Source organism: Aspergillus melleus (assembly GCF_016097325.1).
Source record: "Aspergillus melleus strain CBS 546.65 chromosome Unknown contig1, whole genome shotgun sequence".
Classification (NCBI taxonomy): domain Eukaryota; kingdom Fungi; phylum Ascomycota; class Eurotiomycetes; order Eurotiales; family Aspergillaceae; genus Aspergillus; species Aspergillus melleus.
In genome coordinates, this window is record NW_025763370.1 from 1,378,819 (window position 1) to 1,392,011 (window position 13,193).

General features: G+C 53.7%; 5 protein-coding genes across 7 annotated transcripts; 3 read left to right on the top strand and 2 right to left on the bottom strand.

Annotated features, from left to right (window-relative positions):
• Window positions 1–44: 44 nt before the first annotated feature.
• LDX57_000531 (chalcone isomerase domain-containing protein) lies at window positions 45–1,355 on the bottom strand (the record flags this gene model as incomplete). Its single annotated transcript, XM_046082175.1, has 1 exon — window positions 45–1,355. The coding sequence occupies one exon, from the start codon at window positions 1,353–1,355 to the stop codon at window positions 45–47; it is 1,311 nt and encodes a 436-aa protein (XP_045938132.1).
• A 503-nt stretch (window positions 1,356–1,858) lies between these two features.
• LDX57_000532 (putative alpha-L-rhamnosidase B) lies at window positions 1,859–4,060 on the bottom strand (the record flags this gene model as incomplete). The annotated part of the gene is made up of 4 exons (XM_046082176.1): window positions 1,859–2,747; window positions 2,799–3,067; window positions 3,117–3,897; window positions 3,978–4,060. 4 exons carry the CDS (start codon window positions 4,058–4,060, stop codon window positions 1,859–1,861), a joined length of 2,022 nt encoding a protein of 673 aa, XP_045938133.1.
• Window positions 4,061–6,103: 2,043 nt separating this feature from the next.
• Window positions 6,104–7,793, top strand: CHA1_1 (putative L-serine dehydratase). Its single transcript, XM_046082177.1, has one exon. It carries the CDS (start codon window positions 6,994–6,996, stop codon window positions 7,768–7,770), a length of 777 nt encoding a protein of 258 aa, XP_045938134.1. The 5' UTR covers window positions 6,104–6,993; the 3' UTR covers window positions 7,771–7,793.
• A 58-nt stretch (window positions 7,794–7,851) lies between these two features.
• SPT10 (putative histone acetyltransferase Spt10) lies at window positions 7,852–10,290 on the top strand. Its single transcript, XM_046082178.1, has 2 exons — window positions 7,852–8,701; window positions 8,860–10,290. Exons 1-2 carry the CDS (start codon window positions 8,204–8,206, stop codon window positions 10,093–10,095), a joined length of 1,734 nt encoding a protein of 577 aa, XP_045938135.1. The 5' UTR covers window positions 7,852–8,203; the 3' UTR covers window positions 10,096–10,290.
• CCT7 lies at window positions 10,274–12,740 on the top strand. Of its 3 annotated transcripts, XM_046082179.1 has the most exons (6): window positions 10,274–10,598; window positions 10,692–10,858; window positions 10,939–11,275; window positions 11,344–11,716; window positions 11,779–12,440; window positions 12,505–12,740. In XM_046082179.1, exons 1-6 carry the CDS (start codon window positions 10,553–10,555, stop codon window positions 12,615–12,617), a joined length of 1,698 nt encoding a protein of 565 aa, XP_045938136.1. In that variant the 5' UTR covers window positions 10,274–10,552; the 3' UTR covers window positions 12,618–12,740. The 3 variants fall into 3 exon arrangements, with proteins under 3 accessions (XP_045938136.1, XP_045938137.1, XP_045938138.1); XM_046082180.1 differs by having other exon boundaries at window positions 11,344–12,440; XM_046082181.1 differs by having other exon boundaries at window positions 10,274–11,275.
• The last annotated feature ends 453 nt before the right edge of the window (window positions 12,741–13,193 follow it).

Consider the following 13,193-nt stretch of genomic DNA (forward strand, 5'->3'; position numbering starts at 1 on the left):
TCTGTAGAGTACATTCTTATATCATACAAGTATATTCAACCAAATCAAACAACCTTCTGCACCACCGTTCCCACCGGCCGTTCCACAATCCCCATCACCCCGTCCACCACACTCTGTCGCGCTCCCTCGCTCGACACGTTCTTCCCTGCCAGATAATTCAACCATACCAGCCGACTGATGCGCTCGTCCTGCACCCGGCCCAGGAACCGCGCCGGCTTCTTCGCCTCCGGGTAGAATAGCGCATCCAGTTGCCCTTGCGCGTTCCGCACCAGAAGCAGCGTCTGGCCCTTGGGCACGTTCTTGCGCTGTCCGCCACCAAACAGTCCCTTGAAGTCGTTCATCGCTGCGCCGAATGTCTCGTCCTCGAACTCGCCCACAGGCTGCTGCTGCTGCTGCGTCTTCTGTCCCCCTTGTTGCTGTTGCTGCTGGGCCTCGCGCGCCTTCGCGCTCGCCTGCTGCGCCCGGCCCGTGATACCACGCACCCATCCATCCCTCAGATGCAGGAAGTCAGTGTTGCGCGTCGGCACGATGCGGAACGCCGTGCGCAGGCCATCCGTCTTCAGAATGGCATCCCACGCAGCGTCACCACGCTCCGGATCCAGCAGCAACTCGCGCAGCTGCTGCCGTTCCGTCGAGACCAGCGACGTAGCAGACGTGGCACCAGGGACATCAATGACCTGGGCCTCGCCCGGCGGCTTCACAGCCGTGCGTACCAACCGCTGCTGCAACTCCGGCAGATCCGCCGTCGCCACATACATGCCGACCACGTAGACCTGGATCCGCAGGAACGACACCGTGCGAATCCCCAGCCCAAGCAGCTGATACGTCTCTTCCCCTTTCTCCTCCTCGGCCCCGTCGTCCGCGACAACGGGCGTGCCTTCCACGGGTACCTCGTCGCCTGGCTTCAGCGCCTTCGCATCCAACCGCTTCGGTAGGCGGATCGTGCTCGGGAACTGCGGTACAGAACTCGTTCCCGTCTCGACCTGCTCGACCCCGTCTTGTCCTTGGATCCGGATCACCGATGGGCTGGGATTGAACCCGTCCGGGCCGTCGAGCTTCATAGCCCCGGACTGCGTCTGCGTCTGCGTCTGCGTCGTCTGTCCCTCCTGTCCTTCTTTCGTGCTCGATCCGTCCACGCCGAACAAATCCAGCTGAATCACACCATACATGGCGACCGCGCAGGCCGCGATCCCGGCCGCCGAGAGCGTCATCGACCGTCGAGCCTGCGTGAACTGTTCTTTGGGCATGGGGCCGGGGCCGGCGCTGCGGAGGGGGTTGGGCTTTGCGGCGGCGTTGCGGAGAGGTCGGGCGGTGCTGAGGAAGCGGGTTGTCGGTCGGAGGGTTGTGCGGCGCATTGTGCTTTGTGCGCAGCTGCGCCGGGAGAGGTGCATCGTGCGTTGGATTGTGGGTGGTAATGTCATATTTATCTTTTTTGCTGACGATTGGGTTGGGTTGGCGGGTGGTTATGGTATGGTGGATTGAGTTGGCCGGGCGGGAAGGGAAAGCTGGGATGGGATGGGATGGGATGATGTTCGGTGGAGCTGGGGATTCTCCTCCGCGCACGTGATCGGATCTGCCCTGGTCATCATTTTTTTGTTTCTTGTTGGTTGGTCGTTTGAGGACTTATGGGGTGTATCATTCATTGAGGTGTGTAATAAGTGGTGCTATTGTTCCTCTGGCGGATTGGATAATTTGGATTGCTTATTGTGAGGGCCAAGATTGGCTGATGGACTACTTATAAATGAGGTGTCTAATGGTTTAGGTTCGTGTCTACTGAATGACTGAATTGAATCCGACAAAGATTCAAAAGAATTGGACTCCATTATGGAAGACGATAACGACCGTGGGTATGTAACTATCAATTCACCACCACCTTATGCGATCCACCCCCACTGACTCGAACAAATGCCGTGCCATCCGTATAGTTCACGCCCCGGGAAACATCATTTCCATCGATCGTGATAGACGGCTTCTCGCCACGATTGACAAACGGCAGAGCCAGATCCCCGCGGGTGCCATCCGGCACCGAGAAATGCAGCGTATACTCATCCGGCTTCCGCTTCCACGCCACCTGAAATTTGCCTAGCGAGGTGGTGAATCCGCCCTCCACCCTCTTCAGGTCGCCGAACTGCGGCGCGATCTTCCACGTCAGACCCAGCGGCGACGTGATGCTCAGACCGAGGATGTAGTTCGTCAACGCGGACGTCGGGCCCGCGGACCACCCGTGCGCATGCGACACGTATGACTCGTCGTGCGAGTACCCCCGATCAGCCCGGTATCCGAATGTGCCGTCGGCCAGGTATCCCTCGATCACGGTGCTCTCGGTGCCGTTAGGGTTGTTCAGGTACCAGCCCCAGCTGCGGCGGATGAGTTCCAGGGCTCGATCGGGGCGACCGGCTTCGAAGTGACCCTGAATTTCGAAGGACGAGATGAACGGGGAGATGTTCTCGGGCAGCTCGGGCGTGACGGCCCCGATGGGGGTCCAGTTCTTCGTTAGGCGGTTTGAGATCTTCTCTGCGCGCTCCTTGTTGGTGATTCGGTAGAGTAGTGCCATGCTGTTGGCGTCTTGTGGGTAGAGGCTCGTATCTGTCGCGTTGTCCTTGAAGGCGCCGTACCCGTCATCCCAGCAGTGCTTGTTGATTGCTTTCTGTAGTTCGTCGGCCTGATCGTTCCATTTGGTGGCGAGGGGTTTCGAGTTCGCTGCCCAGTAGGCAACTTGTGCGCCGGTCTTCAAGGTATGGTACAAGCTATCTCGGTTAGTATGACAGAAGGCAGACCCATGATGCACTCGCACTCACATCATCTGTGCCTGGGTGTTGTTGTATCCCTGCTGCCATCGGGCCCAATCGCGCGTGCCAGTCACGTTCAGCAGACCGCTGGATTTATCCACCTTCTTGTAGACGTAGTCCATAGCCTTCTGATATCCCTCCCAGTTCTCTAACAGGAAGTCGGTGTCGTTCGTGTAGAGAAAGTAATTGTACGTTCCGATCATCGACCACATGTGGTAGGTGTCCGAGTTCTTCTGGCTCAGGGGTGGACCGGACTCGTCGAACGCACCATTGCTCGCCTAGATTGATTAGGTCCTTGACTTAGTTCGCTATGTCCGGGGAACTTACCTGCGTATCGTACATCACCTGCAGCGCATTTTTCACGCTCTCCAAATCGCCCGTACTGACGAATGAGGCGGGAACTGCTATGCCCATATCGCCTGGCCACACGGCACGGTCTCGCTTCGCCCCGTCCATGAGAATGGTATCGCCCGGCCCCATAGTGGCATTGTTGGCCCAACCTTCCTCGAGCGTGGGAACTTGACGGCCGGTCTTCACAGGTGCCGCATTGGTTTGCAGGGTATAAGCACCGCTGTACCAGATCCGATTGAGAAGCTCGTCTTCCGAGTGAAAGTACCCCTGGTAGGCTTGCAGATTCGCCCATGTGGGCTGGAAACCAATCTCCAGGCTCACGCCATCGATACTAACGGTGGAATCGTCATCCGCAAGTAGAAACACGGTCAAATATCGAAATCCTCCGCGGAGGTACTTATCGGGCATCACGTAGGAATCATTTCCGGGGTTGGAGAAGGAGGCATAGAGCGCGCCATCGGGACCTTTAAAGGCGCCATTTGATGAATCAGAGTATTCTCCGATCCATTTCCTGGACTCGGTGAAGGCCAAACCTAGGATACCATCGTCCGACGACGAATAATTTAGAGTGACAATGCCGCCGACCTCGATCCCAAAATCAAAAACAACGCTCGAGCCATTCCCCGACAAAGAAAAGGGAATGGCTTCGTTGTACTTGGTAGACTTGGTTGGCGCGGACACCGACAGGATTCTCTTGGGGCTGACGGTTCGCGATGACGGCGCATAGATGTTTTTCTCCCAGGGGCCGGAGAACGCACTGTTTTTGGGACCAGAACAAGTTGTATCTCTCCAACAGGTTTGTGCCGACGACAAGGAGACCAGAGCCAGAAGGCTCACAAAGCCAAAAAGCCAAGTTGGGATCGCCATTTGCCAGTCAGGTACACACGCTCGCGGGAGGGGAACCCGAAGAAGGGGTGCATCGTCACATCTGGCGTTAGCTGTCTATATAGCTGCTTCGGCATGACTAGTGCGGGAGCCAATGATGGTCTGTGTCAGGTTGGTGTAGTTAGGGAGCCAAAGAGGGGTTGATTTGTTATTTTATTTGATTTATTTTTCTTGTGCTCACGCCGGGCTTCTCGGGGTCGCCCACGATGCTTGTCCGGCCACCAACGGCGCCATTCGGGCGTTGTTTAGACGAGGTGACAGGGGGACATTAGGCCCACTTGGACAACCCAACGGCGCAAGGGAAATGGTCAAATGGAATTCCCTAGTCGATACGCCAAGTTTTTAAATTGTTCACGCCAATTGAGGGGCCCGGTCAGAAGGCCAAACGGGTCGGAAAACTGAAACTTGGATACTGGAGGAACCTGCACAGCACGAGAAATCAATAGTGCTGAAGAAGAGGATACTCCGGACTGAAACGATGTGGGTTCCCGGAGTAGTGAGCACCATTGGCGGGAATTTTCATCCAAGCATTCCCCTTAGGCCGCCCCATAAGGCAGCGATTGACAGTATGGTTTGGTTGTCTTCATGTCATCACTCATCACTCAGCAAGTCCTCGAGCCCTTTCATTTTTCTCCAGGTTGCTGTGAGCCATGACGGTGGAATCCTTGTACATACATTAGGTCTCGGTTAAACTGCTACCGAATGATGGCTCTTTGCGAAGATCGGTAAAATGCGTTTCGGGCATTAATCAAATGTAAGCTAGGCGGATTCAGAATGTCTGAAATCTGAAAAGCGAGTTAGAATTTTTTCACTATGAAGAATCAAGACTATGCACAGACGCTGGTTGGATACCTTCTTCCTTTCTTCCATTGACTGAGAGTCAGTTTTTGGCATTCCATCCGGGTCGCAGTGGAGGCAAAATTATCTGTTCAGATGACCAGCTATACCGAATCGCATCGAGGTTGAATCCAATGTTGCACGATGGGTCGATTCAATGAGGAAAGGGGGCGACGAGGTTTCCTCTCTTGGGTGGTTTAGAGCATCAGCTGACCAGAGCTGCTCTCCAGTTCTCGGACGACCTGAACTTGTTCCGTGCTGGTTCTGTCATTAGGGACGCCTGGTATAGTTAAATTAAAGTCGAGGCAGGCGACTTTCAAGGTCATCTCCTGGGCTTAGTACCTTGAATGCGATAGTCGATACTATGCCGATGCGGATGTGGTAGGATAACGATAAAATGAGTTGATTGACTTGAAGGAATCTCTTGATTAGCATCTCATCTTCGAAATGTGCAAGACATAGAATGATTACTGAGTTGCAAAAGAAAGCATTCTCACCCACGAGCAAAACGTGCTGCAGTAATAACATCTTGTGCATCGGGCGTCGTGGCGCGCGAACTATGATGTCAGAATATTCTAAACCCAAGAGCGTTGTCTGCTGCAAATTGAGGGCCACAGACAACATTGATGCGAGACACATCCCTAGTCCGTTAGCAGTCTCTACTCATGAACAGGCCATTCTTCCCTGGGTCTCCTGACCATTTTTTCAAATCTCCAACAGTATGGCATGAAGAAAAGTGTCAAGGGCAACAGTAATGGCAACGTGGACTTGACCATTGCTGTTAGTTAGCCACCAGCGTGCAATATCATGGAGATTGAATGCGACTTGATTCGCATTTAATAATCGAGGGTGCCTAGTCGATATTCGACCGACGTTAAGGAACTGGCTTAAGCGCAGAATCAGTCTGTTTCGACTTTGATTTACCATGCTTCGTGGTCCTTCCCTTCGGTCGAGTACTACCTGGCGACTGGAATATTTCGAAGCCCTACTGCGCCAAACAAAGATTCGATCTTCATGGGCTCCATAGCATTATCTTTGTATCCAGCTCTCGAGTTTCTGTGTCATAGCTTAACTGACGCTCAGGTACTCTGCTCTCATCAAAGGGCCTGAAAACACCATTAAGTATATGGGCGTCTTGAGATATTGACACAAAAAGCCTTTATCAGAGCTTCCAGTTCGCCCTCTTTTGTTTTTCTAAACTTGCTAGCGCTGGTGAGTCTTATAGTTCAATACCAAATCTTCTCGAACTCTGGATCATGTATTGAACAACATTTTTTATCCTGCTAAAGTTTAACCATTCTCAGCTACAAATTTATCCTTTCACCGGCCTATGTCAGAAATTCACGCAAATGCAATATACTGGGAAAACATCGTGCTGGGTCTAAATGCAGATAATATGCGGTGGACATTGATTGATGATTCCACCTATGCATCTCAATTATTTTCTTTGGCAGAGGGGCCAGTATTATCGGCCAGTATAACGATAGCCTTGCGTGGATTGTTCTGGAACGTAGGCATCTAAAACACAAGCACAAATATCGTGCTAATCATTTAGCTCAATGTCACCCGAAGGGCGCGCTTGAATTTCGTCACGTGGGGAAGATAACAACTATTTAACTGCCAAAAATGCATCGTACTTGAGTCAAGCAGTCTGAACTATTAAAGATTGGTAGACAATTCACTCTACAGTCGCTTTCATCTGTTCTTTTGGATATTCTTGCTTTAGCCCACCATGAGGAATCCTTGGATCGAGACCCCTCTGATCGAATCCGCCGCTTTATCGAAGACAGCCGGATGGTATGAATTCTGGCCTGTTTCCCCAAAGCCATCTAAAGCTAATTGCACCCCTGTAGTAAAGTATTCTTGAAACTAGACCTACTGCAACCATCGGGGTCTTTCAAATCGAGGTAACTGTGCCCGAAAGATAGAGCTTCACGAAGGACATGGCTAACACTTCCACAGAGGAGTCGGCTTTCTGATCCTCCACAGCCGTCTGGACCCAGAAAACGATGGCAAGCAACTCCACTTCTACATCGCTTCAGGAGGCAACGCAGGCCTCGCAGCCGTCCTCGCAGCTCGAGACATAGGATGTCCATGCACGGTGGTCGTACCGCATAGCACGAGTTCGGCCATGATCACCAAACTACGTGCGATCGGCGCTACGGACGTAATCCAGCAGGGAAATAACTGGTTCGAGGCCGACAGCTACCTACGACAGAACTTCATCGACAACCAAGATCAACAGTCCGACGCGGCGAAACAGAAGAACATCCACCTGCCGCCTTTCGATCACCCCAAGGTCTGGGAGGGTGCGGCGACCATGGTGGAGGAAATTGCACGCCAGTTGCCCCCGCTAGAAGAGTCTACGAGCGATGCTTTCCCCGCAGATGCGATTGTGTGTAGTGTGGGCGGCGGAGGCTTGTTTAACGGCATCGTTGGAGGGCTGGAAACGTGTCTGCAGTCTCGGAAGACGGGCGCGGGCAAAGATGTCTACGTCGTGGCCACCGAGACCGAGGGGGCTCATTCCCTGGCGCATTCGATCCAACACGGAAGTCTGCAGTCACTCCCGGCGATTACTTCGCAAGCCACTTCGTTAGGGGCGGTGCGCGTAGCTCCTCGGACCTGGCAGTATGCGCAGGCACCGCCGGCCGGCGTGAAGGTTGTCAGCGCCGTCGGGTCGGACGCCGATGCTGCGCAAGGCGTGGTGCGTTTGGCGGATGAGCACCGATTGCAGGTGGAGCTGGCGTGCGGGATCAGCGTCCAAATTGCCACCACGAAGACATTGCGAGAGCTGGTGCCGGATTTGAAGCCACAGAGTCGCGTGGTGGTGGTTGTATGCGGGGGCAGCAACGTGACGGCGGAGACAATTGCGGAGTATCGGCAGAAGCTGAACGAGGGATGGGCATAACTACTATGCAGTATTATATAATTATGCAGTAATGCAAAAAAGCTGACTGGCAACACGGACCAACGACGGGCCGGGCGGGACGACGTTTTCTCTGCTGCGTTCACATCATTCCGGACTCGAGAATACACGGCGGTCCCCGAAGTGCCCTCGCCAGCGCCTGAACATTACTATTTTCTAAGGTAAGAGGATTATTAAGAGGGGAAAGGGAAAAGGGTGCCTGCAGATGTCCTGTTTGTTCTCTTAGGGTTGCTCTCCTGTACAAATGAATGAATGAATGCCTCGTAGACGGGCCTCATCCCCCGTTGTCCCCTTCTCCGCCCATTTCTCTCGCTTTCTTCTCACTCACCCCTTCCATGCTGATCCGCCCGTTGCGCAGTGTGACTAATATGGCAAACAGTCTCGTGACCGGCGCTGCCCGGCTTAGGGCTTCACCATGCCCGCTGTCCATGAGGATCTAGCCTCCGCGGTATTCCCTACCGACACGGACTTTTCGCCGGAGATCTTTCCTCGGCAAGTTACCCTGAGGGATCGTGTTACCGTCGCGACCCTGGTGCCCATCTCGCCATGTGACGACATCCCTCGGTCCCTGCTGGCCTACCTGTCCGACCAGCTGAACAAGGAAATCGAGAAAGGCGACACCTATGCCATGATCGATGCCATCCCTTTGAGTCAGTTCCAATCCTACTGGTTTTCCAACTTCGGCGCCATCATGCTGCTGGGCGACTTCAAGAGCGTCCTGGACATCCAAGCCATGGACCGGGCCGGGGCCAACTGGACCAAGATCTGTCTGGGGAGTTTCAACGTGAGACCCAATTACCCCGGCCGTAGTAGTCATGTCTGCAACGGGATGTTTCTGGTGACCGACGCGGCTCGAAATAGGGGTGTGGGTAGATTGATGGGTGAAGGGTACCTGGACTGGGCCCCGAGATTGGTCAGTATCCATCCTACCTTGCGTGGTGGCGTTTTCGGGTTCCTTTGTGATGCGTGGCCTCCGTTGCACAGGGCGACGTGGAGGGGATGAGAGGCTATGCGAGCTTCGAACCACCCGTGCAGATCATGTTCATTGCGGCTCTCTAACTGTCTCTGCAGGGTTATACATACGCAGTCTTCAACCTGGTCTACGAGAGCAACGTTGCTTCTTGTCGTATCTGGGATGCTCTAGGGTTCAAACGAATTGGAAAGGTTCCGGGAGGAGGCCGACTTCTATCCAATCCGGGCCAATATGTCGACGCGATCATCTATGGGCGGGATCTTGGTCCCGAGGGAGAAGATTCCGTCACGCAGGATCGCTTCGACAAGATCCGGTATTATCTGAAACACTCGAAATACCCCAGAGGAGCTGATCGCGCCGAGAAGAGTCGACTGCGGAGCGCAGCGACGCATTACAAGCTGATCGGCGGCGATGACGGGGATAACGAGAAATTGATGCTGAAAGACAAGGAGGTAGTGTCAGACCCGCAGCAGCAGTATGATATCGCGCGTGATATGCACGTTCAACAGCATGCGGGAATCAACAAGACCACCGCGGCAATCGCTGTCAAATACCATTGGGTCAGGATCAAGGAAACCGTCAGTCGAGTCATCAGAGATTGTCCCCAGTGCAAGGAGACGCTCAAGTCACCTTTAGCCAATGGTCTTTTCCGGACGGAAGACCAACTGGACAATGATGATCAACCCGGCACTCGGGAGAGTGACAGGAGCAACGAGAACGATATGGATCCAAAAGACCTGAGCCACGACATCGAGCACGACATTAACCATGACATCAGCCATGAATTGAATCACGAGATAAGCCATAGTATGAATCATGACATGAGCCATGAGAATGACATGAACCACGCCGGCGATCTGAACCATGACGCCGACCTGAATCTGGCGTCCAGTGCAGCAGCCATGGGCGCCAATCCGCTGCTGGATCATAGCTCGCTGGATGTTCACCAGAGTCACAATCCCTTCGTGACGCCCCATCCGTCTGTCGTGCAAGGGTCCTTGGACGCCATCGGCGACTACACGACCATGCCTCTGGACCCGCAAATCATTGACATCCATCATCAACTTCCTCGATTTCAGCCCCACGATGCCATGACCGACCCCTATGCACATGACGCTCATGGATTATCAACCACAAATTTCGACGACGACGTACGACATCATGCAGCCCATGATTACCATATGATGGTAGACGACGCTACGGACCCGGGAGGGACGCTGCATCAGGACGCGCTGGCACTGGTACATTCGCAAGCCAGCGACGTACATCACGAGCAGATATTAGCCAAGTATCAATATGTCGGACCGACAGACGATGATTTGGATTTTACATAGTCCTGCTCTTTTTTTTCTTTTCTCTTTTTTTCCCCAGCATAACGGGCGTTGAGCGTTTCGGGTTATGCCTGCATTACGATCTATTACCTAGTCTTAAATGGTGGAGGGAGGGCCTGTGTAATTTATTGCAGACATATATAGAAGGAACATGCTTGTAGATCAAGCAGAAGAATACACTCGCATAATCATTACCAGAATCAAAAGCGAAATTGGTGACTGAACAGATAGGAAGAGGGGCTGAAATGTAGGGTTGCGGAGGGCGGCATGATTGGTCACCGCCCGGTGCTTTGGCGACATGAAGAGAAGCTCCGGGAAATTTTGGTTTGGTCCGCCAGCGTTATTGAACTCCTGGACTGTCAGGGCCATCCATCTCCGTTTCCAGTTTCCCCATCCAGTCGGGACTATCGCCCTCGTTCTTCTTGTCATTTCTTTCCCCCCTCTACTTTAATTAATCAAAATGGCCTTCGCCGGCCAAACCCCCACCATCATTGTGCTCAAAGAGGGTCCGCAACCCGCCCGCATTCTGAACCCCCCTCTCCGTCTGTGTGTTGTTCAGATGAATCTGTTAGCTGACACTGTCTCTCGATGATTTCTAGGCACGGATGCTTCTCAAGGAAAGGGTCAGATCATTTCCAACATCAATGCCTGTGTGGCTGTCCAATCCACGATCAAGAGCACTCTCGGTCCGTATGGAGGGGACTTGTTGCTGGTCGACTCCAACGGCAAGCAGACCATCACGAACGATGGAGCCACGGTGATGAAAGTACGTTGAGACATTTTGGGTCCTCGGGTTCTCGACACGAAAAAGTTGGAATACTGATTGTGCCATTCTCACAACCTTAGCTCCTCGATATCGTCCACCCCGCCGCCCGCATTCTCACCGATATCGCCCGGTCTCAAGATGCTGAAGTGGGAGACGGCACAACGTCGGTCGTGGTTCTCGCCGGTGAGATCCTGAAGGAAGTCCGGGAATTGGTCGAGCAGGGGGTCAGCGCACAGACGATCATCAAGGGTCTACGGAGGGGCAGCGCCATGGCCGTCAACAAGGTGAAGGAAATTGCCGTCGACATCATCCAGGCGTCGGAGAGCGAGGAGAAGAAGGTGGAAACGCTACGACGATTGGCCGGAACCGCCATGAACAGCAAGCTGATCAAGCGCAACGCCGATTTCTTCACCAAGAGTAAGCGGTTTTCCTGTTCCCCGGCGGAAAGAGTTCTCATCATACTGATACCGGTTTGATTTGCTTAGTGGTTGTCGATGCCGTGCTTTCACTTGACCAGGACGACCTGAATGAGAAGTTGATCGGTGTCAAGAAGGTGACCGGTGGTGGTCTCCAGGATTCCCTGTTCGTCAACGGTGTCGCTTTCAAGAAGACCTTCTCGTACGCCGGTTTCGAACAGCAGCCCAAGTCCTTCAAGGACCCCAAGATCGTGTGCTTGAACGTTGAGTTGGAGTTGAAGAGCGAGAAGGACAACGCGGAGGTTCGCGTCGAGCAGGTGTCCGAGTACCAGGCCATCGTCGATGCCGAGTGGCAGATCATCTACAACAAGCTCGAGGCCATCTACAAGACGGGGGCCAAGGTTGTTCTCAGCAAGCTGCCTATTGGAGACTTGGCTACGCAGTATGTTCTTTCTGGATGGTCTGGGTCTGTCTTAATCATGCCCGCTAATCGCTCGTTTGCAGGTACTTCGCGGACCGCGACATCTTCTGTGCCGGCCGTGTCTCGTCGGACGATATGGACCGCGTGTGCCAGGCCACCGGCGCGGCCACGCAGTCGACGTGCAGTGACATCCAGGAACGTCACCTGGGTACCTGCGGCTCGTTCGAGGAGCGCCAGATCGGTGGAGAGCGGTACAACCTGTTCGCCGAATGCCCCGGCGCCAAGACGTGTACTCTGGTGCTGCGTGGTGGTGCCGAGCAGTTCATCGCCGAGGTCGAGCGTAGTCTGCACGACGCCATCATGATTGTCAAGCGTGCTCTGCGCAACACCACCATCGTCGCGGGCGGTGGCGCCACCGAGATGGAGCTGTCCAGCTTCATGCACGGCTTCGCCGACCGCAACGTGCCTCACAAGCAACAGGCGGTCGTCAAGGCGTTCGCCAAGGCCCTGGAGGTGATCCCCCGACAGCTGTGTGACAATGCCGGCTTCGACGCCACAGACATCCTGAACCGTCTGCGCGTGGAACACCGCAAGGGTAACGTGTGGGCCGGTGTGGATTTTGACCACGAGGGTGTCCGGGACAACATGGCGGCGTTTGTGTGGGAACCCAGTCTGGTCAAGGTCAATGCCATCCAGGCGGCCGTCGAGGCGGCATGCTTGATCCTGAGTGTGGACGAGACGATCAGTGAGTCCCCTGTTTCTAGGATTAAATATTTACGAAAGGAAGATACTAATACAGACATCGACAGAGAACGAAGAGTCGGCTGCGCCTCAGGCACCGGGCCGTGGACTTCCTCCCGGTGCGGCCCAGCGAGCTCTTGGAGGCGGCCGAGGACGCGGTATGCCTCGCCGGGGTCGGTAATCGATAGATGTCAATTTCATATGAGGGATGGGATAGTCCAAAGACCAATTATACAAAAAAGCAATTGCTACGTAGTACAATTCTACTATTTTTGGTGGTCTTTTGTTTATGCCTATGATGTAAGGGGAGAGAGATTGGGATTCTATTTTCTAGAACATACGTGGACGGTTGAAGTATGCAAGTGATGCCGATGACAAGAAGGGGTAGGGATAGGACATGGTGCAGGTGTAGGTGCAGGGTAGGGTGTAATCTGCAATTTGTAAGAAACATAACAAGGACCACAAGTAATAAGGCTGAGCAAGGAGAGTCCGACCATTTCCGGAGACGAGGACGCGTGCCCGACCGCGGCCTTAGCGAAGGCTGGCTGAGCTCGTTCATGCTTCATGCCTGCTCGTGCAGTCGGCCTCCCCGACGGGCGGTTCTGCAGAATTTTCACGATCCCCGGACAGAAAATTTCAGAGATAATCAACATAAAAATCGAACATAAAATTAAAGACAATGAATCTGAAAGAAAGAAGAGAATAACAAGATAAAACATCATCTATCTTCTAGAACTCCTCTCCATCAGGATAGAAA